Consider the following 26,552-nt stretch of genomic DNA (forward strand, 5'->3'; position numbering starts at 1 on the left):
CCATTTGTATTTTAACAAATCTGCCCAGCTGGAAAGTGGGAAGGGTCCAGAGCCATACATTCTATAATACATTCAGGAAGAAAGGAATTATCCTCAGTCCCAAATATTCGCTTTTGTTTATGTATGTATGGTGTTATTTTAACTGTATGATGCACTGCTTGGAGGCCATAAGGTGAAAAGCAACATATCATTTTTAGAATACATTCCATCAACAATCCATCCATATACCACATCCACCTTAAAGACAAAAACATCTACTGCAGCATAAGCAAGACTCCTATAGTCTTACTGTAGTCCAAAAAAATCTGATGAAAAATCTGCCCCCAAACTCTTTGTTGTCACTGTGGTTGTTGATAACTTGTCCTGGAATAACATACTGGGTTAATTGCTCTTTGTTGCTAAAGGAGATTGCATGGACACCAGGCTCCATTAGGTGGCAAGAGAGAGTTGAATTTGGAAGGAGGAGCTGAAACCCCACACTTTCTGAAATAGAGGTCACTAGGATGTTGTCGCTGTCGGGCGTGGTGTGTGTTGTCTGAGCATCACCCAAAGGGGGTAAAACTACACACACCAGAGGGAAATCTGAGCATTGAAGTGTGTAACTTATTTGCCAAAGGGTACCTGAAACCTTTGGGAAACTGGACAATCATGGCATCCGAGAGCTGATCTATTTTTTTTTTTTAAAGATACATATTTTGAGGGCTGAAGCACAAAAGGCCAATTCTGAAGGCTGGAGCCAATCTTGGACATCTTGCAAGATCCTTCCATTTGGGGTTCAAGCTGGAAGGCACATGGATTAAAAGTGGCAGGGGAGAATGGAAGAATAACCAGGGAGGCAGGTTTCCTTGCTGTATTTTCAGAGCCAAAATACCTTCCAGCAGACTAAAGAGAAGGCGTTGATGGGAGAGAGGCTTTGCAACAGCAGCAGAGGGGAAAGAAACCTCAAGTAATCCTACCCTGCCAGGTTGGTTTTTCAGTACTATCTAGAATGTACGGAGAACATGACCTATTAAGAGACTGAGCAGTGCTCCAGCATCCTGACAGGAGATGAACACAAGAGAGAGCAGTCGTCATCCCACCAAGAGCTGATCCATATGGTTGGGTGGCATTTTTAAAGGCAAACACCCATTTTGCAGGTGGCATCAGAGAGTCCGCCTTGTGAAGAGTGTGCCAGGAGGCCAGAGAAGAGGGCATCACGGATCTGCCATGGGAGCAGCTGCCGAGCTGGGCAGAAATACACCCAGGGCCCTCTTGTGTATTCTGAAAGAAGGTGGAGATTTCAGTGTGTCATTTTGATCCTCCGGGATAATCCTAGCAATTGCTTTCTCTCTCTCCCTCTCTGGCCATCTGGAATGTTGTAAAGGAGGAAGAAGAAAGACCAGGCAAAGATCAGCCTCATCCTCTCTTGAGCGGAACCAAGTCTGTGCCCCAAGAATGCCCACCTCCAAGCCTCCAGAGGATGAATACTGGATTGAGGGGTCTCGGCGGGACTGCACACTACAGCATTTCTACCTCATGGGCCCGGAGTTGGGCAGGTAGGACTGGACTGTCACCTTCCTTCTGGACTACTAATGTTTTTTATTATTGTTTTTATTAAGTACCATCAGTGTGCCTGAAGATTGACAAAGTAGATGGGGACAGATCTCTGCCCCCAGGAGTTTACAATCTAAAATTCAATGCAGGGAGACAACATGGGAAAGGGACAGAAATGGAGGCTGAAGTAAACAAGGAATGAATGTTATTTTGAGATATTGAACTACATGGTGCCATCTGGGGTACTGGTGTTTGACAAAGTACAAGAATACAGGTCCCTGCCCCGAAGGGCTTACAGTCTAAACTCCAGTTCAGGGGAAACAGCAGAGGAAAGGAATAGAAATGGAGGCAGGGTAAATGGGAGAAGAATATGCATTCATCATACAAAATTGAGTAAGGCCATAGCCATGGGGGGACAGGGCTGCGGGAGACTGGCCTCCTTGGGTATCATCCTAGCCCCTCCCTAAATGTTCAACTTTCAGTTTTAAAAAAAAGTACCTACTCCCTTTTATTTGTGGAGATTCAAGGAAAGATATGGCAGGCAGGATTCTAAGCCATTGCTCACTAAAGTAATGCAATTAAAGAATTCTAAACCTCATGAGACTCCCTGTGTTTATGATATGCCTATTCTGCAATGATTCCCTGCATCCTTTGATTCCCACCCTCCTATGTCACAAAAATTCTGACTACAGGCCTGATTTGGGGAACTCATTGCTGCTGTAGCAGTCCCTTTTTCCTGCCTGGTCCCTTTCTCTGGGAAATCACTGTCTCTCTTTTGTTCCCATGTTTACCTTTTGCAGACCACTTATTACAAAAAAGTTTGTCACTGTGAGTTGTCATTATTTTGCACAGTTCAACCCTCTCCCCAAGTCTCTATCACCTTGGGGTGCAATCCTGGCCTGCATGCAGGGAGAAATTCTAATTGAATGCAATGGGATTTACTTCTGGGTCAACACAGCTAGGTTTGCACTTTGCACCTCTGAATGCATTGGAAGAGCTGTGTCTTGTCTCTGGTGCACCTGCACATTGGTGCACATTCATAAGCACTAAGGTGCCACACAGAGTGCCAGCTCCTATTTCATACTCAGCAGCTGTCATGGTTTTGAACAATGGGGAACAGATTGATGATTGTTTTGGTCTATCTTTGAAACCGAAAAGAACAAACACCTTCTCGGCTTTGAAATCTGTGGAGGACAGGTGATTGCTGTTGAGTCAATGAGCACAGCATACAACAGATGGAGTAGAGCCCCCAGCAGTATGTAATAATGATGGGGGGTGGCTTTGGGCATTGATCCTTGGAAAGAGAAGAGAGCAGTGATAGGTGTTGCAGGTGACCCCTGCTAACTGGTAAGAGGCACTTTTTCAAGTGGGTGCTCCTCTTTTATTCAGCAGGGGGAGAGTACCTGGCCCACCTCCCCCCAGCAGTGTCTTTTCTAGTGGCTGTCTGCTGGTGTTTCATCTTTTTAGATTGTGAGCTCTTTTGGGACAGGGAGCCATTAGTTATTTGATTTTTTTTCTGTAAACCACTTTGGGAACTTTTTGTTGAAAAGCGGTATATAAATACTGTTATTATTATTTAGGTGTGTCCCTGTTTTCACCAGTGATGTTGGAGGGCACGTGGAAACCTTGTCATGTGGATTCCCTGTGTTTTGGCTCATGAAGCAAGGAGAGGTAGCGAGGGGTAAGATCCAGAGTAGGAGAGGTTGAGAAGAAGATGCTGGAGATTCAGGTTTTATGCGTGGGTCTCCAACTCCACAGGGTGCTTCTTCCTAACTGCCCCAGTGGAGCCTGTTGCTATCCGAGATATGGCCTGATAGCAATAGCCCAGAATGCACCTGGCCCCAGCTCCATGTCTCCTTAAAGTCCTGGCTTAAGGTTGGTTAGGGGGGTGAGTTAAGACTGGAAAACTGAGGCCAGAGTTTTTAGTGGTGCTGTTCAGTGAATGACTAAATCTCAGTTTGCTTTGGACTTAACACTAGAACAGATAGAAGGGTTAGAGCAGTGATTGTCAACCTTTTTCATCTCATGGCACACTGACAAGGCACTAAAATTGTCAAGGCACACCATCAGGTTTTTGTCAATTGACAAGGCACACCCTGCTACCAGAGGGTGGCTCACATCCCCGATTGGCCCTACTAATAAATGACTTTCCCCCAAATTCCTGTGGCACACCTGTGGACCACTTGCGGCACACCAATGTGCCACGGCACAGTGGTTGAAAATGGCTGTGTTAGAGACAGAGTGCCTCTGCACATGTACAGAGTTGGTGTCTTGCACTAATGACTGCCCCACTAATGACTGCCAAATCCAGCATCCAAGCCCAGCGCATCCATAAGGCCAACTGAAGCAGTCACCTCAGGCAGCAGACTGGTGGGGGTCACCCATCTCTGTCCCCCTACTTGCCTCTACTGCTCCTTCTTCTCCTTCCACTCCGTTGATTAGAAAAGGAAGAGAGGGATAGAAAGGAAGAAGAAATGTGGAGGGAAGGGGAGTGCTAAACTAGGGCTTTGGAGGATGGAAGGAGCAGAGGCTGGCACATCATTGGGTAAGGGGGGTGCATTTGGCATGGTGCCTCAGGCATCAGGAGGTGTGGACTGGCCCTGGGTCCATCATTACCAGTGCTCCTGAGGTCCTGGGAGTGATGCGGGAGCATCCAGGAAAGGGGTTGAGATCCCAACAGAGGGGATTGCTGTGGCGCCCTCCTTGGGTGGGGTGTCCTCTGGGGGAAGGCAGTTTTTGGCTGTTCCTCAGTAGGTGTTTGTCATGGCCCCCAACATCAAATGACAGCCAGAACTCAGACATGAAAGGGGAGGAAGTGGTGAGACCTCTGATACCAATGCCAGTTGCCAAGGTGCAGGACTCAGGCCCAGGCAATGAGAATAGACCAGGAAGTGAAGACCCCCGGAAACCTGCGTCCAACCCCTCAAGCATGATCATTCCTGAACTGTATTCACCCAAGGGATCAGAGCCTCACATACCATCTTGCTCTTCACTGCCTATGCACTAAGGCAGGGAATGCAGTAGGTAAGAACTGGCCAAGAAATTGCAGAGTTCTCGGCTCCAGACCCAGAGTCTGCTCCTTTAAGGACCTCTACTCTGCAGCAGTGGGGTGGAGCCTGTGAGGGTGTAGTTGGGGCCCAGAAATATAAAAAAGCTAGGTGGAGCTGAGGTTCTGTTGGATGAGCTGCTTCCTCAGAACTCTCTGAAGTCCTGTAGTTCTTTCTCGCCTCGCCTAAAGCCAGGTCCTGTCCTCCATCTCCTTTGGAAGAATCTCAGCAGGTCTGAGGAGTCCTAACAGCCTAACTCTCAGTTTCTCCAGTTCCAGCTCAACACACACATTTCATAGTTACATAATTTTGGTTAGACTAACTAGCAATCAGTTCTGAGTGCCAGAATGGGACATAGGATACATTAAGAATGTCTAGCGGCATGGACAAAGTTCATCTCCTTCACCAGTGATTGACCACAGCAGATATTTTGATATAGACAAATTCTGAGCATGGGCAAAATCCAATCTTCACCACTGATTGACTACAGTGGACCCATTAAGAGTGCAGTATCTATGAGCACATGCAAAGTTCCATCTTTTTACCACCAATTAACCAAAGCAGACCCTCTCGATCTTTAGAGATATGCAGAAAGCCAGAAACCCCCAGAGAGATTCCATTTGTCTTCTAGAAACTCAATCAGCTTCTCTTTAAAATTCTCAGCTGTTTTTCCTTGGAAAGTACCCTTAAATTTGCTTTCAAAACTTATAGGGAATCTGGAAGATGTCCTGGCAATTGTGAATATTAACCATGTTCTTTTCTTAAAACCCAGGCTACAGTCCTTTGCACACATTTCTAAAAGTGCACTCCAGTGAACTGAATGAGGCTGACTTTTGAGTAAACATTTGAAGGTTTGCACTGCCAGCCACTGATCCTAGCAAAAGGGAGTTCTTTGGAGCGTCTGGCCATCCCCTGAGATCAAGTAGCCAAAGATAAAAGAAAGGCCTGAGGGAGCGCAAGGATAATCAATAGTCCCAACATTTGCTGTGAAAGGATTAAAAACTGCGCAGTTTTTCAAAAATCATTTTCTGGTGGCGTGGGGGGAGAAGGCAGTCTTACGGAGAAAAATGTGTTTGTGATCTCCCTTGACTGCTATTATAATAAATACACATTTAGAGATGTTTTAAAGCGCTTATATTTGGGGGTATTAATCCTGATGGGAGCGGCAACAGCCGTAACTGAGCCGTTGCGGTTTTGGATAAATCCTTAATTAGGGACGCACTCTTTCTCTTTGCCTTAAAAGAAACAGATTTCCTTTCTCCCACTCTCTATCTTCAAACACACACACGCCCTTTCTTTCCTGCCTCTCTTAGGACACACTAAGCCAAATCGCACTCAAGCACACTGCAGCATGTTTGCCTTGTCTTCCTTGGCGCCATCTGCTTAACTCAGTTGAAATTGACACGAGGTGAGAAGGGACCAGGCCAGAAAACTATGCTTGCAGATTTATCCACCTTCCTACAAAGGCCTTCCTAACCAAGGCTGTGCATTCCAGACGTTTTCATTTTGGGATCCCAGTCTGTTTTGTGGGCTCCTGTTTTGTGTGTTTGGGGGCCCTCCCCCTTTCATTTAAGGATCCATCTGGAGAGCCACAAGCCATTTCCCTCCATCAGTTTTCAAGATTTTGCTTTTTTAAGAATGGCAGCCATGCTTTTTACAATTGAGTAATTAAAAATGAAACTAAAGGAGTGAAAAACAAAGGTCTCCCATTTTGCCTCTTCTCTAGACCAGTGGTTCTCACACATTTGGCACTGGGACCAACTTTTTAGATTGAGAATCTGTCAGGTCCCACAGGAAGTGATGTCACGACCAGACGTAACATCATCAAGCAGGAAATTTTTAGCAATCCTAGGCTGCAACGCTACCCACACTTACCCAGGAGTAAGTCCCATTTACTATCATTGTTAAAAGAATATACAGGTTGAGCCTCATTATTCGTATGGATTCTGTTCCAAGCACTCAGGTGGATGGCAAAAAATGCACTATAGCAAATCAATTTAAAAAACAAAGTTCCCTTGTTCAAGTGATTTAAAAACAGCCTTGCTGACCTTTGTGATGTAAGATAAGAGTCATTAAGAAGACAATCCATCAATCAGTCCTCCTCCAAGTGCTTAGTCCTTCACTCAGCCCCTCCCTTCACCAATGCAAAGTTTCTTTCGCTTGCTCAGGGGGAAGGGAGGGGTCCACTGGAGAGAGAAGGATTGATGGACTGTCAGCCAGCTGCCCTCTCTCTCTCTCATTAAGGAGGCTAGGACTGTTCAGTTTTTTAAACCGATTTTAAAGGGATGCATTTTCCCCCTTCTCCAGGGATCAGCACATTCATTCTCATTTGCAGTGGCCATTTGTGTTTAGTCAAATCCGTGTATAAAAATCCGTGTATTAATAGGCTGGACCTGTATATAGTAGCTTGTTAAAAGCAGGTCTGTAACACTTCCCCAAATGCAGTCACAGACCATGGTAGCATCAAGTCTAATATATTCAAAATAAAATATTGAAATGAATGGGGACCCACCTGAAATTGGCTCACGACCCACCTAGTGGGTCCCAACCCACAGTTTGAGAAACACTGCTCTAGCCCAACATAATAATCACAGTATCCTGCCCTTCCTGCTCACTAATCTGTTTCTCTCAGCACACTTCTCATTAACGGGTTTGCCGCTACAGCTGTCCACATGGGCAGAGCGTACCTCTCTGTCCTCAGCCAAGCCTGATTAGGGACATTTAGTCAGTGTCTTAAATCCACATCAAAGCAGGAGTCTGTTTTAAATAGCTGGAAACTTGTAGGGAGTGGGAAGAGTGAGAGGAAAAGGAGGAAGGCAGGGGGAGGTGTCGCTCATTTTGCTTGCCAATCCACCTGCTGTTGCAGTTAATGAAGCCTGGAAGAGCCATACTTAGCTGAACGGATGCTATACTTAGTGAGGGAAAACATGTAACGTGGATACTGCTGGGTCCTGGAGATGCTGCTATTTAAAGCATCCTATAGGAAACTGGAGTATTTACTGCTGTGGCAAGACAGCTGTTATGAAGACTTTGGCTGCCAGTTCCTTTTTCTTTTTGCCTACAGTATCCATGCAATGGGTACAAATTTAGTTTTCCTCAGCCTGCAGAGACGGGTTATAAATCCAAGGTATAGTGCAGTTTGGGGCTGGTACTGATGCTCAGTGATAGATTATCTGTTTGGCATGTAAGAGGGTCCAAGTTTAATTGCTGAGCAGTGGCATAGCTGGGGGGCAAAGGGTCAATTGCCCTGGGTGCCATGCTTGGGAGTGTCAGGGGGTGCCTTTTGGAGGCTTTCAGAGGGTCAGGAAGGCCATGCATGGCCTTCTTGAGCCTTGGAAAGCCTGTCAGAAGCCTTAGAAAGGCACTTCTGGTTTTCACGAAACCAGAAATGCCTTTCTAAGGCCTCCAGAAGGCCTTCTCAGCCTTAGAGCATCACTTCTGGTTTTCTTAAAAACTAGCAGGCCTTCTCAGGCCTTTCAAGACTCAGGGAGGCTAAGTACAGCCTTCCTGACCCTTAGAATGCCTGCCGGAGGCCTTCAAAAGGCACTTCTGGTTTTTGCACCCCCCCAGGTGCCAGATGGTATAGCTATGCCTCTGAGGTCTCCACACAAGACTAGGGAAGGTCACTGCCTGAAATCCTAGGATGCTGCTGTCAGGCACTGTAGGCTACACTGAGCTACGTGGGCCAAGAGTCTGACCATGGCTGGCGTATTCATGAAGCAAATTAAGCATTGGCAGCAGGTTGGGGGGATGGCAAACAGGTCCTCATCGCCTCCCTTTAGTGGTGTAGTTAGTAGGTAGAGGGATGGGCTGCCCTGGGTGCCACCCTCAGGGGTGTGACGCCACTATTGACCAAAATTGTAAAAATTGTCATGGTTAGGAATAATACCATCATGTTCTATATCTCTGTTATATTGTTATATATATCACGTTATATATCTCTGCAAGGGAGGGCACCAGGATGCAGGTCTCTTGTTATCTGGTGTGCTCCCTGGGGCATTTGGTGGGCCACTGTGAGATACAGGAAGCTGGACTAGATGGGCCTATGTCCTGATTCAGCAGGACTGTTCTTATGTTCTTATGTTCTGTTTTGTCAAAAGTTATGATCAAAAAACAAAAATACAACTGTCTTATGTAACAAAAAGTATTTCCTTAACTCAAAATGGACCAATGAGACGGGCAGCCCAATCCTAACCTGTGCTGGAACGGGGAGACTGGCTGGCTGGCCTGCCTTCTATCCAATGTGAGGTTGGGGCTGGTTGCAGCTTAGGGCTAGGGAAATTCCTCGTCCCATTCCCAATCACCCATGGTCCCGCCCACTCCCCACTCTGGAACACCTCCTTCCTGCTCTTCTCAAGCCCCCACACTGGCCTCCCTCGGCCAGTGTAGCCTTACCCCTTCACCAGCTGAGCAGGGCCAGCTGGTGCACGTCTGTGCGTCAACCTCCTTCCTTGAATGGTAGCATGAAAGGCACTTTTGAGACACCTCTGGGCCAGTGCAGGGGACTGCATCAGGGGGCTGAATTGCACCATGATTGCTTGAAGAACCAATAAGATATTATTATGACACAGCTTGGAACCAATCAGGTGCTAGTAAAATGGCACCCTCGGGGGAAGGGGGGTGAAACCACTCGTGACCAAAATTGTGAAAATTGCTGTTGTTATGATTAATACCATCGCGTTCTATATCGTTTGATGCGCAATTTACAGAAGAATGCAATGAAACAAGCCTTACTGAAATATCTGTGTTCTATCAAAAGTTATAGCCGAATAACAACTTGTATAACAAAGTGGATTTCCTTAACTTAACTGACCAATGCGTCTAAGGGCCCAATCCTATCCAATTTTCCAGTGCTGGTGTAGTTATGCCAGTGGGGTGTGCGCTGTATCCTATGTTGGAGGGGCAGTCACTGGGACCTTCTCAAGGTATGGGAACATGTGTTCCCTTACCATGAGGTTGCATTGTGGCTACACCGGAGTTGGAAAGTTGGATAGGATTGGGCCCTAAGTCTTCTGAAAGCTAATGAGGTGTTATTATGACACAGTAGGGAACCAATAAGGTGTTGTTATGGGTCAGCTCCTTTTTCCATGTATCAGAGCTAATACTCAAACTTATATTCGGTTGTGTGAGAGTCATCAAATTTGCCACTGTTGTTTTGTTGGTTACTGGTTGGTTGGGTGACCTGTACTGTTCGATAGTAAAATAAGTAAATAAATTTAATGGGGGGTGACACCATGAGATACCAGACCGGGTGACACCAACACTAGTGATGCCTCTGGTGGGAAGGTCGGGTGTTGTTGGTCACTGGCTTAGATGACTTTTAAAGTGACTTCTAAACAGTCAGTGGACATGAATTTGCCCCTGGGGAAGGGGGATGAAAGGGGCAGGGGGAGGGCAGAATGGTCTCTATTTGCTAGTGACTTACATTTGTCCAAGGAATCCCCAATCCTTGCCCTTGAGGTTTGTCAAGTGGGTGGTCATCTCTGAATGCTGAAACATTCAGCTGAATGATCTCTGAATGCTGAAACAGAGACGCCTGCGTTGGCTTGATCATGTTTTGAGAATGGATGATGGCCGGATCCCAAAGGATCTCCTCTATGGAGAACTCGTGCAAGGAAAGCGCCCTACAGGTAGACCACAGCTGCGATACAAGGGCATCTGCAAGAGGGATCTGAAGGTCTTAGGAGTGGACCTCAACAGGCGGGAAACCCTGGCCTCTGAGCGGCCCGCTTGGAGGCAGGCTGTGCAGCATGGCCTTTCCCAGTTTGAAGAGACGCTTGGCCAACAGTCTGAGGCAAAGAGGCAAAGAAGGAAGGCCCGTAGCCAGGGAGACAGACCAGGGACAGACTGCACTTGGAAGGGATTGTCACTTCCGAATCAGCCTTTTCAGCCACACTAGACACTGTTCCAGAACCACCATTCAGAGCGCGATACCATAGTCTTTCGAGACTGAAGGTTGCCAACACACGGTCATCTCTGAGCTTCTAAAGAATGGGTCACTCAGGTGACTGGCAGAGAACATGTGGCATTTCCTGTGAACTGGGAAATATATAACTTTGCTTTGATGATGTCATCAGGTTACTTGATTAGAGAAGTGGAATCCACCTGGCTTCTCCATCCCACACCTTGGACCTAGACAGGCAGGTTTGCTACTCAATGGGAAAGATAGCTCTGTTGCTAAGCAGAATAGCTGCCCCAGACAGGAAGATGGACCCTGAATCCACATCCAGCACATGCTTGGGGAATAATAGTTTCAAGTATCAGACTTCATTCTGCTTACAAAGGATGCCTCAGTAGAGGATGAGAATTTCTCATTAGGTGGTGCCTCAGCAATATTTTAGGTTGCTGAACCTGTACAGGAGCTTCTGGGGAATTAAAATCATGCAAAAAAAAAACAAACCCTACAGAAAAAATAGGCAACAAATAGGAGAAAGATCAATGCATTCATCTCAAATGATAGAAGAGATGGTTGCCTCACAATTATTTTTGTGTGGTGTTTTACTCACATTCAGAAGTTCAAATGTGTATAAAAACACTACGCAAAAAAAATCTTGATGCTATTATATATATGATCACAAATATTTTTTGCAATGTTCCATCATTACCCAGCATCCCCCAATAAAGACACAGGCACGGGTATATGTTACAAAGGGCCACTTTATTAACTATTTAATTACACCATAAATTGTAACAGGGCCGAACAACTAGATCGTGTGGGTTCTATGTGGAGAAAACGGAGCTGCCCGTCTACCACCCCCTATAGCAATTTGGGCGACCACACCCGACGCTGGGCAGTGTCAGTGTGCCTGCCGCCCCCTTCATTGTCACCCCGAAGGGTCAGGGTGGCAGACTAACCCAGGCCACCTGAGTGAACCTGCGATGCGCCTTTGCCACCAGGCCGAGGTTCATCCAGCCCGCCTCACCCAGCTAGGAATGCCAGCATGAGCAAGCGTGGAGTTCATCCGGCCCTTACCACCCTGTGGTGTACACCGAGATGATCCTTACCTACCAAAACCCACATGATACCTGCCTAAAGTGACCAGTGAGAGCTATTGACATCCACTCCGCCCCTAACTCCACAGTCTGGGGTAGGCGAAAAAACCACCAGCATTATGCCAATCAGGCTGATGGCAAAAAATTCCTACCCAGCCCCAATTGGCGACCAGCTAACCTCAGACTGCCAAAGGGTAGCCGGGTGGGTGATCGCTGCCTGGTCCCAATTGGGCGGGCTTCCCCGTGCAGCAGCACGTGGCCGCGATCCATTGAGCCCCCAGCCATAAGACTGCAAGGGCTAGCCCCTCCTGTGCGGGGGCAGGGCAAACGCCGGTGGTGCGTTAATTCACGTGCCACCAGAAATCTTGATACAATCATATATACAACAGCATCATGATTCTTTTCTGTATGATGCTTCACTAAAGCTCAGGAGTGCAGGTACACATCAATAAAACACCAAGATGTGCAATGCAATCACATATAAGACCACAACAAGATTTTTTTTTAACTGCAATTGTTTATCTCTGTACATGAGCCCATTGAATTTGAATACATGGGAAATAAAAATTACCTGAAAGCTGAGGCCAGCTGCACATGCTCCAATTCTGAAATCAGTTTTAGAAATTATCCTAGTTCAACCAGAATTTAGGAGCATGCAACAAAGCATGGAGCAAAATTCCAAAATAATAAAGGCAGAGTGGGGGAGATCTGCTTAGCTATCACTTGTGCCCCCTGACTTGGCAGCAATTGAGTGACATTTATATTCTTGACATAGGTTTATTTAGGCCAGTGATTTTCAACGTTTTTCATCTCACCGCACACCGACAAGATGCTCAAACTCTCAAGGCACACCATCAGTTTTTTAAGGATATATTTTATCATTTCTAATAATGTATTAAGATATAGAAATAAACAAAATACGTTCATACAAGCTTACACAGAATAACTCACCCTATCCAAATTATCTTGCTATCCAAACTATCCAAATATCCAAACTATCCAAACTATCTTACTATCATTGCACCATTGAGAGTGTCCTAACCTATGATATCTTGGTGTGGTACGGAAATTGCTCTGCATGGACAAAAATGCTCTGCAGAGAATTATTAAGATCGCGCAGCACATCATCAACCTTCATCTACCTGCTTTGGAGGACATCTATACATCTCACTGTCTGCAGAAGTTGCATAGTATTCTGAGAGACCCCTTCCATCCGACTCATAAGTTCTTTGAACTGTTGCCTTCGAGTAGACGATACAGAACTATTAGAGCAGCACCACACGACTCCTGAACAGTTTTTATCCCACAGCCATAATTACATTGAATAAGGCGATATAGTTGTTACTATGCTCCTGGGCATTATGGTCTGTTATACTGTTTTTATATTATGATGCATGTTGTATAGAATGTGTGGGTGAGTGTGTAGAGTGTGATTGTTGGAATTGTAGTATATATTTATGCTTGTATCTCAAAGGTGCATAAATTTCGTTGTGCTGTAGCACAATGACAATAAAGTTACTACTACAACTACTACTACTACTACAAACAACAACTGACTGAAGAATTGCACTGGTTCTTCCATCCCTCAAACTCCTCCAATTGTCCTACTAGGAAATGACTCTCTACCAAATTCTTGCAGCACACTTGCTGGCCATTCATAGCACACCAGTGTGCCAGGGCACTGTGGTTAGAAATCACTGACTTAGGGCACAATCCTAACCAACTTTCCAGCACTGACATAGCTGTGCCAATGTGGTGTGCGCTGCATCTTTCAGTGGGGAGGCTGTCAAGGGGGCCTCCTCAAGGTAAGGGCATGTTTGTTACCTTATCTTGGGGCTACACTGCAGCTAGGTCAGTGCTGGAAAGTTGGTTAGGATTGCGGCCTTAGGTAAATGGGCCCTGACTACCCACCCTAAAGAAGGGAAGGCAATGCTTCTTGATAAATTCTCACTGCAACATTGCCTTTTGCTACATGTTTCTTGTCAGCCATGCCAATCAGGATGTAATCTCTACTTAAACATAAATTTGCGGGCTCGCTTTGTGGGGGGAAGCCAGGAGCGGGAGGGGGGTTTGTACAGTGCTTTTCGGTCTTTAAAGCAGCTTAAAGGTTTAGACCAGTTTAGCATTCTGATTTTAATTAAAATAGTTTTACCAAAGGCCAGCCAGAAGCGCATTGGGGGGGGGGGATATAAGTCCCTTGTGCGGCTGAGTGTGTTGATTCCGAAAACCTGCAAAGGCCATCACAGATGCTGTACGCTTTAAGCTTGTGGTGGGTGGACACGTGGGTAGCTGAAGGCACGGAACAACTATAACAGTGCAGGCCTAGAGAGGTTTACTCAGAAGTAAATCCCATTGTGTTCAAAGGGGCTTACACCCAGGTAAGTGTGCACAGGATTGTGCTGTAAATTAGGCTCCAATCCTTATCACATTGATGGAGGCTTCAATCTGATGCGCTCTTGCTTGGGAGTAAGTCCCATTGAACTCAGTGAATAGACGTGCATAGGATTGTGCTCTGAGCCCACTGACCTCAGTGGGACAGGACCTACTTCTGAGGCTGTAATCCTGTGTACACTTTCCTGAGCACCATTGTACACAATGGGATTTACGTCTCAGTAGACAAGCATAAGATTGTAAGTAACTTATTTAGGAATGTTTTGTTAATACATTGATAGTGCAACCTTCAGCTGCATCTATTGAATTCAGCATTACTGCACTGACTGACAGTAACTCTCAAAGGTCTATATCCCCTGGTATGCTTTTCACAATCCTTCTAACTAGAGGTACTGGGGCTGAACTTGGGACCTTCGGTATACAAAGGATATGCATTACCACCGAGCTACCTGGCCATATAAGCTGCCTTGTATCGAGTCAGATCTGTTGATCTCTGCAGTACTGTGCACTGACTAGTAGAAGCTCTCCAGAGTTCCGCTTACTGTATTTTTATATTGTTCAGTCGTTTGTCCTATCCTATTTTAAAAGCCCAACGGCTGTTTGTTCTTGAGTTTAAAGATATGCTAGAACAAGATAAATTAATCCACAATCTGTTATCAACTGCTCAAAGTGCATCTCAACAGCACGGTAGCCTGTGCACTGCACATTTAGTGTGCACATTTGTGCATTTACATTAGATATACAGTATGTGCTAGAGATGAAAGACCCAGAAATTGAACTGTGGGGAGGGAGTCATTCTCTAAAGAGAGATATAGCATTTCACACCAACAACATTTTCAAAGCATGTCCTAGGGAAGTTTCCAAAATCCTCTCCACTCAAATGTCTCCCCAGATTTTGAAGTTATGAATTACTTGATCTGGTTTCCAAAGTGGAACTGATATATCAAGAATTCTCCATTGTTTTGTTTTTTAAAATCTCTGCATTTTTCACAAAGTGTGGTGCGTGTCCAGTTTACCATGACATCCCCTTCCTTTTATTCATTTGCATCTTTTTCTAGTACTGATATGCATATGTGCATTGATAAAACACTACAAGAAAACAATCTTGACCTGATAATATGTATGACTGCAGGCGCAATCCTAACCTCGAGTTTGGCCAACCTAAGTCCCTTGGGCCGGCCTGGGAGGATCGTAAATGTGCCATAAAGCACGTTTGCACCTCCTCGAGGGGAAGCCAGGCTGGCGCTCCAAGAAGCTGACAGACACTTCCACACCGGCTTCCCCTCAGCCACTTGTGTTGGTCCGCCTGCACCGACACAAGCGGAAAAGGTAGGTGTGGGGGGGCAGGGAGGAGGAGGGAGGGATGCGTTCCTGGGTGGGGGGAGAGAGGGCGATGGGCATCCCCAGGGGCGGGCAGGCGAGGAGATGGAGGCGGGGCTGGGATCCAGCAGTTATGCCGGATCCCAACCCCCGTCCCCAGGGAGAACTTTCCTCAAACTTGTGCCACCTCAGGAGGTGGTGCAAGTCTGACGAGACCCATTGGGGCCAGCAGCCCTTACCCTGGGGTAAGGGGAAGAGTTTCCCCTTTCCTCTGGTTAAGCTGCTTCTGGCCACAATCCTGCGCTGGGTACAGCACAAGCCTCCTGGCTTGCCTGTTCCAGCGCAAGTTAGGATTGCGCCCTGCATCAAGTTTCTGTTTGGGTGTAGTTTTACCAATCCTAAAGAACGGAATGTATGCAATGGTAAAACTCTACAAGATTTTTTTTGACACAGTCTTATTATTTACTGGTTTGGGGGTTCAGGTTCTGATTCTCTACAACTTCCTGTTTACAAGTCTGTAATATACCCAGACCCAATTAAGATCCACTGCGTGAAATCATCTCTCCCTTTCTTGTTTGCTTAGGGGTGCCACATCTGTGGTGTACAGCTGTGAAGAGAAAGGAACCCAGGCCCAGTATGCAGCCAAAATCCTGAAGAAGACGGTGAGTGGGTGATGTGTGAGAATCCTATCTTTGATTTTCAAAAGCAGACTGGATTGGTTGACTGCCTCCTCCTTCATGTGGGTGGAGAGTGGGGAAGTCAACTTGGATCTCCTTCTCCAGATATGACAAGTCTTTCTGGAATTGTCTCTATGGGCTACAGACAATCATCAACATACAAAAGTGCTACAGGTGGAGACATCCAATCCTCTTCCTCCTCTCTGACCTATTTACATTCATGCCTATACCTTTAGCCACTTAATAGAAAAGGGAATTTTAGCAAGTGCAGCTCAACATGGAAGGGTTTAAAAAGCTCCACCTGCCAAAATTCCTTCTTCTATGCAATGGCTAAAGGTAGAGGCACTCTGTTCCCCTTTCAGTTGGTAACCCAACCCCTAAAGCATCCTAAATCTCAGCTGACATGAGGAAGTTACACTTGTGAACAGAGCTTCAGCCTACGCTGCTCTGAACGCTCAAAGCACTTAAGTATTGTTGTAGGTCTTACATAGTGATGTTTTAACTGGGAAGAACGATGAAAAGTGATGTGTCCTTTATTTGTTTTGCTCTTAATTTTCAGATTGACAAGAAAATTGTCAGGACTGAAATTGGTGTTTTGCTGAGACTCTCGCATCCAAATATTGTAAGTAAGACCACTCTCCGTAGTAGTATTATATGTCATCTAGCCTCTCTGTTTTTCCCCCCTTACAAATGCACATTTAAGGTATACTGAAAATGCACATTTTGGAGCCCAATCCGTCCCCCTCCTCCACTGGTGGAGATTAAAATTCCCTTACCCCTTTATAAGCCTCCCACTCCACATGATCTCCTCGAACTTGCACCAACAATTTTGCTGATGTAAGTCCAAGGAGACAAAGGGGGTGGGGAGACTTGGAAAAAGAGGGATTCAATCAGGCACACACCATCACTGCCAGATCCACCGACTCTCACAGCCTCCCCACCCCCATTCCACCCCTTCTCCCTGCATAATTTCACAACCTCCCCGCCACCTCCACCATTGCCTTACCTATTCCGTTACTGCCTTACCTGTTCCTCCTGCTCTAGACAGACTGGCAATGGCTGGGGAGTGTTGCCTCCTGCAGGAGCACTCCCAAAATGGATGCTAACAGAGCACTCTGCACTCCATTGGCAGCCATTTTACAAAAATGGAACTGTGTTCCACTGTCATAAAGCTCTCGATATGCCAGCCAAATCCTAGATAGAATTGGGCCGTAATTCTATAATATTTTTGTTAAGGGTACTTTTTAGCATGGCCATGAACGGGGCAGGCATGTTGTTTTTGCTAGCAAGTGAGCTGTTTTTTGCAAATACACCTTTGCAACACAAGTACAGACTGTGGAATGAATCTTGAGTCGTTTTCCTTTTTGTCCCTGTCTCCATGATTCTGCCTGAAAAACTTTGTTTCTTTCCTTTATCTTCTTTAAGTGCCTGGCATGTTTATCCAATCAAATGTTTGCTAAAGACTTTAAGAATATTGTTGTTGTTATGATTGGACCTAAAATGTTCTAGGTATGGTACGTGGCTTAAAAGGCACTGCATGCAAGCTTGCAATCTGATAAAAAAGGAAAAACTCTGAAGTTACAGAAAGACTTGGTTGGAAGGCTGCCGATGGAGACAGTTACCAAGATTGCTCTCCAGAGACACGTGCAGATACATACACTTTCACTCTCGTGAAGGAATTGTTGACTGTTGACTCATGGCATGCCCTTAGCCTGTATAGACACTTGAGAAGTTCAGGCAAGAGACAGGAACCTGAAGTCATTGAAATGAACAAATGCTGGTTTATTGAGAGAACTCTTTACAAGGGGGAGTGGTGGTAGGGAAGCATGTAAGGAGATCAAACTTTTGACTACCACCCTAAGTACTGGTTTTCTCTCAGTCTAGGAACCCATGAAATCAGTCCACGTCAATAACAATAATAATAACACTTCAGAAGGTTTGGCAATGTCATCATCGCCAAGCTCCAGAATGTCAGCAGTGAAGCTGCGTGGGGCTTCAGTTCTAGATGCATGGCCATGGGGCTGCATGGGCTGCACACTGCATTTCCTTCAACCTCCAGGAACATCCACATAACGTTTCTTTGGGACCATGACTCCTGGTTTGGGAACCACTAATGTAAAGTAACAGTAGCCAGAGCTGAAACTGATTAGCAAACTGATCCCTCTCTGTAGGTTGGGGAAGGGGGACCACAGCATCTCAGGGGAGGGGGAATTAGCAAGAGGATACTGCTCCTATGGCCAGCACATCTACCCATGGCCAGTGCTGATTCCCTGGGATTCCAAGGGAGTTATTGGATACAACAGGGTCACCAATGATCAGGAGAAAGACAGAGCAAACGTATGGATAGGTGTGAGAAAAACAGGAGAGGCAGGCTTGCATGCACTGCCAGAGCTATAGTTTGGCTGTTGTGGGAGAAGGGGAAGGATGGAGAAAAAGGCTGCAAAGTCACATCACATGCTTGGCGGCATAACAAGGAGAGAGGCCAGGGGACTAAGTATGCCTGCCCTTAATCTGTTTGAGAATAATCAGACAAAAGTTTCCAGGAAGAGGAGAACTGAAGAATTCCAGGCAGCTCCAAGCCAGCTTGCTGGCGAGGCTCAACAGTGGCCGAGGGAAGAGCTGAAGAACGGCACTTGAATTGCAGTCCAAGTGAGCACAGAGGTTCAGGAAAGCACAGTACAGATCTGGAATGGGGACCCAGTGCAAAGTCAGGGGAAAACATTTGAGTTCAGAGAAGCAAGAATTCAAACTGGAGCTTCACACCAGAGCCATAGCAGTATTTTTTAAATAGGGAAGAATGACACCTGATTGGTGGTCTTGTTCACCCTTTCAAACTACCAACATTTGGGTAGTTCAGGGGATTTACTAACCCCTTTCAAAGTATAGAATTTTAGGTTTGCTTTTAGTTCTTGCCTGGAAAACTTTCCACGCTCCTGATTGGATGTAATTTTTCCTTCAGAATCTCTACTCAGAGCAATAGTACTTTCTGATTTTGTACAGAGTGCCACACGTGCATCATTTGTCCCAGCTTTCCATTTTATCAATTCCTTTGTGGTGGTTTTTTTCTTCCAGTGATGCACTCACATGCATGGATAAAGTGCCATCTGGATGAGGCTCTGTACAATTGCATTCAGCGTCTTGATGCATGTTGTTTTACCACAGCTCAAGAGGGCATGCTACACTTTAGTCAAACACTGGACAAACAGAATTTTAATGCAACTATATAGCTGATCAAGATTGCTGGTGGGGAGGGGGGAGATGTAAATCAACAGTAACATGGAGGGAAGATGCAAATTAATGAAAAGCTGCAACACACTGTACATACTTCAATTCCAGAATTCTGGTTAAGGATACTCTTCTGTCAAATCTTATCCCTACCACATTACTGTATAGCTGTGATCTTCAAACTTTTTCATGCCACAACTCCAACAAACAAACAAATAAACAAACAATGAGATTGGGAACCCACTGCTGATCTCATCCCCCCAGTACCTGACCTGCCTGCCCCGTCCCCCTACCTTTTGTGTTTTCACAACAACCCTGCAAGGTAGCAGCCTGAGCAAGACTGACCTTTAGAAGCTGCTGGGCAAGACAGTGAGAAGAGGCTATGCAGGATTATATCAAGAATTCAGTTTTGATAGGACAGTAACGTTATTTGATTGGACCCAAAGCCCTCTTTGGGCTTTGAAAGATTACTTTGACCCCCCCCATGAGGCTTCACAACCCCATTGGGGTAATGACCCACAAGCTGAACAACACTATGGCATGCAGAGTGCAATCCTTTCTAGCACTGGCATAGCAGTGCCAATGGGACATGTGCTGCATCCTGCAGTTGAGTGGCACTCACGGAGGCCTCCTCAAAGTAAGGGAATATTTGTTCCCTTACTGTTGCAAACTTAGGGGGGTTTGGGGTGCTCAGAGTTCTTGGTTCTCAAACCCTAAAGCCCTCAAGCCCCCCCTTCCAGTAGTACTGCCACCACCCTGTATGTGCCAGTGCCTCAGTCCAGGGACACTGAGACCCTCTAGGCTTAACTCTATCCCTTGCAGGCATGCACTGAGCTCTTTCTCCAATTAAAGCTTCAGTCCTCAAGTTACTAGACCTCAAAGAGCACTTGGTAGCTTGCTGAACGGCTCGGCAGGATTCTGAACCTTTGTCCCCAACAGGCAATGAAACAACTTAGTCAAAGATATCTTAGTTTATTAAGTACATAAAGTTACATAAGGCAGCAAATGCTAGAGGCATAAACATCTAGGAAACACATCAGCAAGCTAGCTGGCTATCTCTATTAACCCCTAACTCTCACCTGGGTCAGCTTCTCTTGTAGATCTTTTAGCTCCAGACTACCTGTGAGGCCAGATGCCCATGTTGGACAAAAGGGGCTCCCAGCATGCAGGATGTGCACCCAAAACCTCTGTCCAAGAAGGAAAGGGACACACCCCTTGGGCACTCATTGTTATACTTTTTATGCTAATAGTACTGGTGTGACTTCATACTTATTTAGACTGTCCAATCAGAAACTTTTGAGGACAGAACCTTCTTAAAGTTGACCTGGTTGCTAGCTCTCCTAGTTCTTACCCCTCCCAACTGGAGATCCATAGCTGCACTCCATCACGCTTGATCAGGCACCTTTCTGTCTACCAAGGTGTTAAACATTCCAATGGGTTGTAATTCTTGTTGTCTGTCCTTTCTGGCCAGCAAAGGAGAGACAACAATCTTTTTGTTTATTTACACATATTCTTGCAGCTAGGAACTGCTAGCCACTTCTCAGTTACACGGTCTTAGTGTGGTTCAGGCTTCCACTGCCAACCTAGGCCTAACATGCACATATTCATTACACTTACCTCAGAGCTGCACTCACAGTCACGCAACAGAGGCTGTGCTGCACACTGAAGGGGGAATCAGGAGGCCTACAAGAGGTAAGGTTATTTTTATCTTACCTCTGTGTATGTCCCCAATGGCCTATGTCTCTTCTCAGACCTACCTTCTCAGACCTGTATGTCTGAGGAGGATCAGGGGGTGGGGTGGTCAGCAAAATAGGGGATAAGATCTAGCATGTGCAATTGCCTCCAGATCCATCATCTCCCTCCCCAACACATCCCCCAGTTCCTCCCCCAAAATGTCCCAATACAACCCCTCCCTGCCACCTCCCACCCCTACTGCCAAAATACTTCCTCTGGCATTGGCTAGGTGTTCTGGTGGTGCATGCAATCACCAGTCATTCACCCTGACAGCTGCATTGCACATGTCCAGTGGAGAGGGCCTTCCATGGATCCATCTGTCAATTCCATCTGTGGAAGGCACCCATAGGATTGGGGCCTTAATCAGCCTCACCTGGAACCTCTGGGATTTGACAGCTAATGAAACAGAACACCATAAATCATGTCAGCTGTGGCTACTGAGAGAAACCCAATTACAGGCAGAGCTTTCTTGATGTTTACGAATCATTGGAAAGGTGATTATGTTTGACTTGAGTTTTCGTAGTAACAGCAGCTCAGTGTCCTTCATTCCCTTGATTGGTAGGTAATGTACACAGGGCTCTATCAAGTCACGATTGTGGTCCATCTGGGCCTGTGCCCTATCCCCGGTGCCATCAGCATCTGCTGAGAAGGGCTAGAGAGACTTGCAGCTGCTGGATGCAGGATAATCCTCCAGGAAGCTCTCCTCGTAATCCCTAATAGGTTGCCTTTAAGCTGCAGAGTGTGACAATGTGAATAACTTTCCCATATATCGGGTTACATGGCACATTACAAGGCTCTGCTGAGTTGCAAAGTCACACCCTTCCAGGAACTGGATGTTATTCTTGCAAGAAACTCACTTTCAGATGGAGAGATGTCAGTGGCGGACCTTGCCCTGGAGCAAAGATCTGCGATGCCCCCCCCCATGGGAAGCTGCCACCGCCCTGTGCATGAATCCGCCCCCTTCCCACTCACTGCAAGTTATGCCAGTTATACCAGATCCCAACCCCTGTTCCCGGGGAGAATGGAGCAGCTTCAAGCAGCTCAAAAGGTGGCGCAAGTCCAAGGAGACCCATAGGGGGGAAGGCGCTTTTCCCAGAGGTAAGGGGAAAAGTTTCCCCTTGCCTCTGGTTGAGCAAGGATAGGGGTTTAGGCCCCTATCCTGCGCTGGATACAGCGCAAGCCTCCAGGGTAGGATTGCACCCTTAGTTCAGGATCCAATTTAACAAGCAGATCTTGAGCCTCCTCTGACCAGACCTATTTGCATTGCCATTCTGATATTATCGTGTCATGCCCGAACAATCAGAGACAGATTCTGAAGGGACATCTTTGTATCCCAGCATGGACTCCACAGTCTTCTGTGGAAGAGGACATCACTGCAAGCCTGAGTTACTGTGTGGACCAGGAAGAGCCAACACAACCTTGTCAATGCAGGCAATTCTCCCATTCCCAACAACACAGAACTTGGATTCTCTGTCTTGCTAGCAGGGCCAGGGAGCTGTCCAGCAGGGCAGTTTAGCAAGGTAGCTAAAGCAGCAGTGGAGCTGTCCAGTAAAATCAGTGGTATAGCTAATCATCGTGGAGCCCAGTGCCAAGCTCAAAATGATGTCCCGGAAATGATTTCAAAACTGGAAGTGACATCACGCCCAAGCTTTTTGAAAAGGTAAAATCAGGAAAACCCGCCTCCTCCTTCCAGCAGCTTGCCACCCACTAGCTCTGCTGCCTCCCTCCCCTGCCAGTGGCATAGCTGAGGCATCTATCTGCTACCTGGGGTCAAAGAAGATTTTGTAGCCCCTCTCCACAACCAAATCAAATTTAATTAATTAAGTAAATAAATAAAAAGTATGCCCCTTACGGGTGTGAGACACACTGTGCAGAGGTGAAGAGGGATGGTTATTCTTTGCCTGCTAAATATAAGAGGAGCACCACTTGAAAAAATGTTGGTTTACCCAGTTGGCAGGGGTAACTATATTATGATACATGGAAATGAGGACTGACTCATATTAACACCTTATTGGTTTCATGCTGTATCATAATAACATCTCATTGGGTCTCAGAACAGTCAGTCTCATAGATCAGTTTTGAGTTAAAGAAATCCACTTTTTGTTCCAGAAGGCAGTTGTGTTTTCATTTTCTGATTAATTGGTCTTAACATTTGATGGAATATAGATATTCCAGTGAGGTTTGTTTCATTGCATTCTGTATTAAATTACCTTTCCCATGATATATAACAGGGGTCTCCAAACTTTTGGGCCAGGGGCCGCATCAAATATCTGGCACAGTGTTGAGGGCTGGGGAAAAAAATTTAAATATAAAATTCATTTAAATAAATTAGAGATGGAACTTAGATGAGTGAATAAATGAATGAATGGGCTCATACATTCAACCTCTCTGGCCCTTGAACACCCTCCATATGCAACCAGAGCATAGTTCCGGTCATGTTTGGCTAAGTGGGCCAGAGGCTTTCAGGGAACAAGAGGCTGGCCATGGGTTGGGTAGAGGCTTGCCGCGGGCCGCATCTGGCCCCAGGGCCGGGGTTTCGAGACCCCTGATATATAACATGATGGTATTATTCACACATACCAAGGTTTTCACAATTTTGGCCACTAGTGTCAGGCTCAGCTTGTTGCCCCCCCTAAAGCTTGTTGCCCAGTGCAGTTGCTACACCCCTCCCTCAGCCACTTCTATGCCACTGAGTAGAATAGTTAGAGCTGAAAACACATGACATATTCTTCTTCTGAGACAGATCACTGGTCATCTAGCTCAGTATTGTGGCTGTCCAGGACTTCAAATGGGGATCGTTCCCAACCCAGACTGGAGATGACAGACATTGAACCTGGTATTTTCTGAATGCCAAGCAGGTGCTCAACCCACTGAGCTACTTTCCCCTCCCTTTGAGCACAAGGCAAGGATTTGAGCTGAAGGAGGTGTTGCTGGTGCAGCACATGTCCATACATGCGCATAAACGCTAAGGCACCACACGCAGCCTGCCATTTCACACACTGCAGCAGCAGCTGAGGTCTATTTTGAACTGTAGAGAACAGACTTATGATTTTCTAATATATCTTTAGCAGAAAGCACAAACACCCTCTGCGATTATAAATCGATGGAGGACAAGATATTGCTGGGTCAATTAATACAGCATCTACTCTAAGCATCAGAGTAGAGACTCCAGCAATGTGTTGTTGTGGGAGAGGAATTTGACAGTGATCCTTCATAGGGAAAAAGGATGTTACTGCTGTGTCCCTCTTTTCATTCTTATGCAATTACACAGTGTTCTAGGGGTGTCCTTTTTGGCAGGAGGGCCACATCATCTCTCTGACACTGTGTCAGGAACCAGAAAAAAAGAATTAATTTATGTTTTAAATTTGAAAAAATTTACATAAATGAACATATTAAAGATGAACTTATATGAATGAATGAAGGTCTTGCAATAGCTCAAGGTCTATAAAAGACCTTGCACAAAGTAAGGCCAGCCTTTCCTTTGCTACCGCTGCTTCATCACAGATGTGAAACAGCAAGCAGTGGAGGGAGCCCCCATCCCACAGTTCACACAAGAGGTTGAACAGTTGGACGTCATGCTGAGAGTGGCTGCATTTGGCCAGCACAGGCTCCAGCAAGTCTGAGGGCCAGAGGCTCATTGGAGACTGGGGGCTCTCCCTGCAGACCAGATTGGGAGTCCTCGAGGGCCGCAAGTGGCCCCAGGGCTGGGGTTTGGGCACCCCTGTTCTAGATTGTAAGGCCCTTTGGACAAGTATCTATCATCTCATTCCTGGCAAAGTGCTGCATAAATGGGTGATGCATGATGCTGATGATGTCATAGGTGTGCTTACCTCTGTAATGCTTCTCTGTCACACTCTGAAACAAGACACATAGAATAGTGGAAGGGGAAGAGAAGAAACTAGAGGCAGGGGAAGACAGAGAAAGAATGCACAAGGACTTCAGGCATGTGTACCTAAGCTTAGTTTCAGCACTGCTTGGGCAATGAAGGACTGAGCCGAACGAAGACTTCTGGAAAAAGGTGCATTTTGAGGAGGCAGAAGAGGGGCTGGGGGTGGTGGTGCGGTAAGTATGGCACTCTCTACAATGTGTTGAGTAAGCGTCCCTCCCCCTCAGTGTCAAAGCCGTTCAAGGCAGCGATAGTATGTTGCTGTCGCTGCCCAAAATGGCTCCGACAACTGAAGTGGAAGGGTGCTTACATGGTGTGTTGCAGAGTGTGCTGTACTTACCACACTGCCCCCCTCTAACTCTGCTTCTTTGAAGAGGAATTTGAAGGATGTAAAAGAAAAGGGAAAGGAGAAAGGAGTCTAGAAAGAGGAAAACAACAAATGGGGATGAGAATTGGATACAAAAGGTGAGGGGCGCTACGGCCCACTCAGCCATTAAGCTTCCTGGGTGACCTTAGGCCAGTCACTATCTCTCAGCCTCGCCTATCTGACAGGTTTGTGGTAAGGACAAAAGGAGGAAAGGAACTATGTACACCACCCTGAGCTCCTTGGAGGAAGGGCAGTATAAAAATGTGGAAAATAAATAAATAAAATGCTAGAAAACAGGCCCTTTGGAAATTGGTAGTTCCCCAGACAGAGCATTCTCCACAGTTGGCTGCCCGGCCTCCTCTTGAAGGTTTCCAGTGGGGGAGAGCCCACTTACTGTATACCTGTGTTTCCTGTCCGTCCATCCCCCCAGTAATTTGTTCCATTTGCAAATTGCTGTTACCATTAAGAAGTTTCTCCTCCATGTCCATCCAAAATCTCCCTTCCTACAACTTAAGCCCATTAGATCTAGTTCTGCCTTTTAGAGGAATGGGAACAAACCTTTGCCCTCTTTTTTGCATCACCTCTTTCTTCTTTTCTCCAGGATGAACTTACCCAGGTCCAACCTTTCTTCACAGGGCTTGTTTTTTGGCCTCACCACCACCATCTTTGCTTTCCTCCTCATAAACTGTTTCACTTGGCCTACCTCCTTCTTTAAATGCATCACCCAGAATATTGTTATTCATTACCCCCACTTGTTCTGTTAAGAAAAACACACAGATCAGCTTACAGAATTGCAAAGCAAGTACAATGAAAGGCAAAACAAAAGGACAGCCGGACAAGTCGGAGAATCAAATCACAAAACACATATAGTTGCAAACCATGAGTTCAAAACTTGCTGAAACATGAACATCTGTTTAAAAAAATGATAAAAATGAAAAGACAAATCACCATCATCAGCATGTTTTGGTCATTAGCATTCTTTGCTTTCTCTTTAGGAAGCATGAGGCACTGTTTTCTGAAAAGGAGTCCATCTAGACTGATGTGATAAGAGGATGAATACCTTTGGAAAAGCATTGCTCTATTTGTGGAGCTGCAACAGGACAGAGAAAAACACACACACACACTCTTTTATTCCAAGCTGCTACTGACCTAATTTCTTGAACTAACAACCAGTAGTTTCAGGGTTTAAAAAAAAATCAGGCCTTTTTTCTTCCCATGCTAGCTTTTGTGTTTGCTCAAAAGTTTCAATTCTTTTTCAGAAAAGAAATGAATTTCATTTTCTTATTTACCCTTGCGACTCCTATCTCTGCCCTCCCCAGCTAGGATTGGGCTGATAGGAAGCGATAATAGGATTGTAAACTTTTGAAGTTAATAAGAAA

General features: G+C 45.9%; 1 protein-coding gene across 1 annotated transcript in view; it reads left to right on the forward strand.

Annotated features, from left to right (window-relative positions):
• Window positions 1-1,434: 1,434 nt before the first annotated feature.
• LOC136659197 (calcium/calmodulin-dependent protein kinase type IV-like) overlaps window positions 1,435-26,552 on the forward strand; it is a 52,491-nt gene continuing 27,373 nt past the window's right edge. Inside the window, exons 1-3 of the mRNA XM_066636313.1 lie at window positions 1,435-1,535; window positions 15,868-15,946; window positions 16,521-16,583. Of these exons, the coding sequence (XP_066492410.1) occupies window positions 1,435-1,535; window positions 15,868-15,946; window positions 16,521-16,583 (243 nt within the window). The remainder of the gene's footprint in view (window positions 1,536-15,867; window positions 15,947-16,520; window positions 16,584-26,552) is intronic.

This window comes from Tiliqua scincoides, chromosome 8, assembly GCF_035046505.1.
Source record: "Tiliqua scincoides isolate rTilSci1 chromosome 8, rTilSci1.hap2, whole genome shotgun sequence".
NCBI classification, from domain to species: domain Eukaryota; kingdom Metazoa; phylum Chordata; class Lepidosauria; order Squamata; family Scincidae; genus Tiliqua; species Tiliqua scincoides.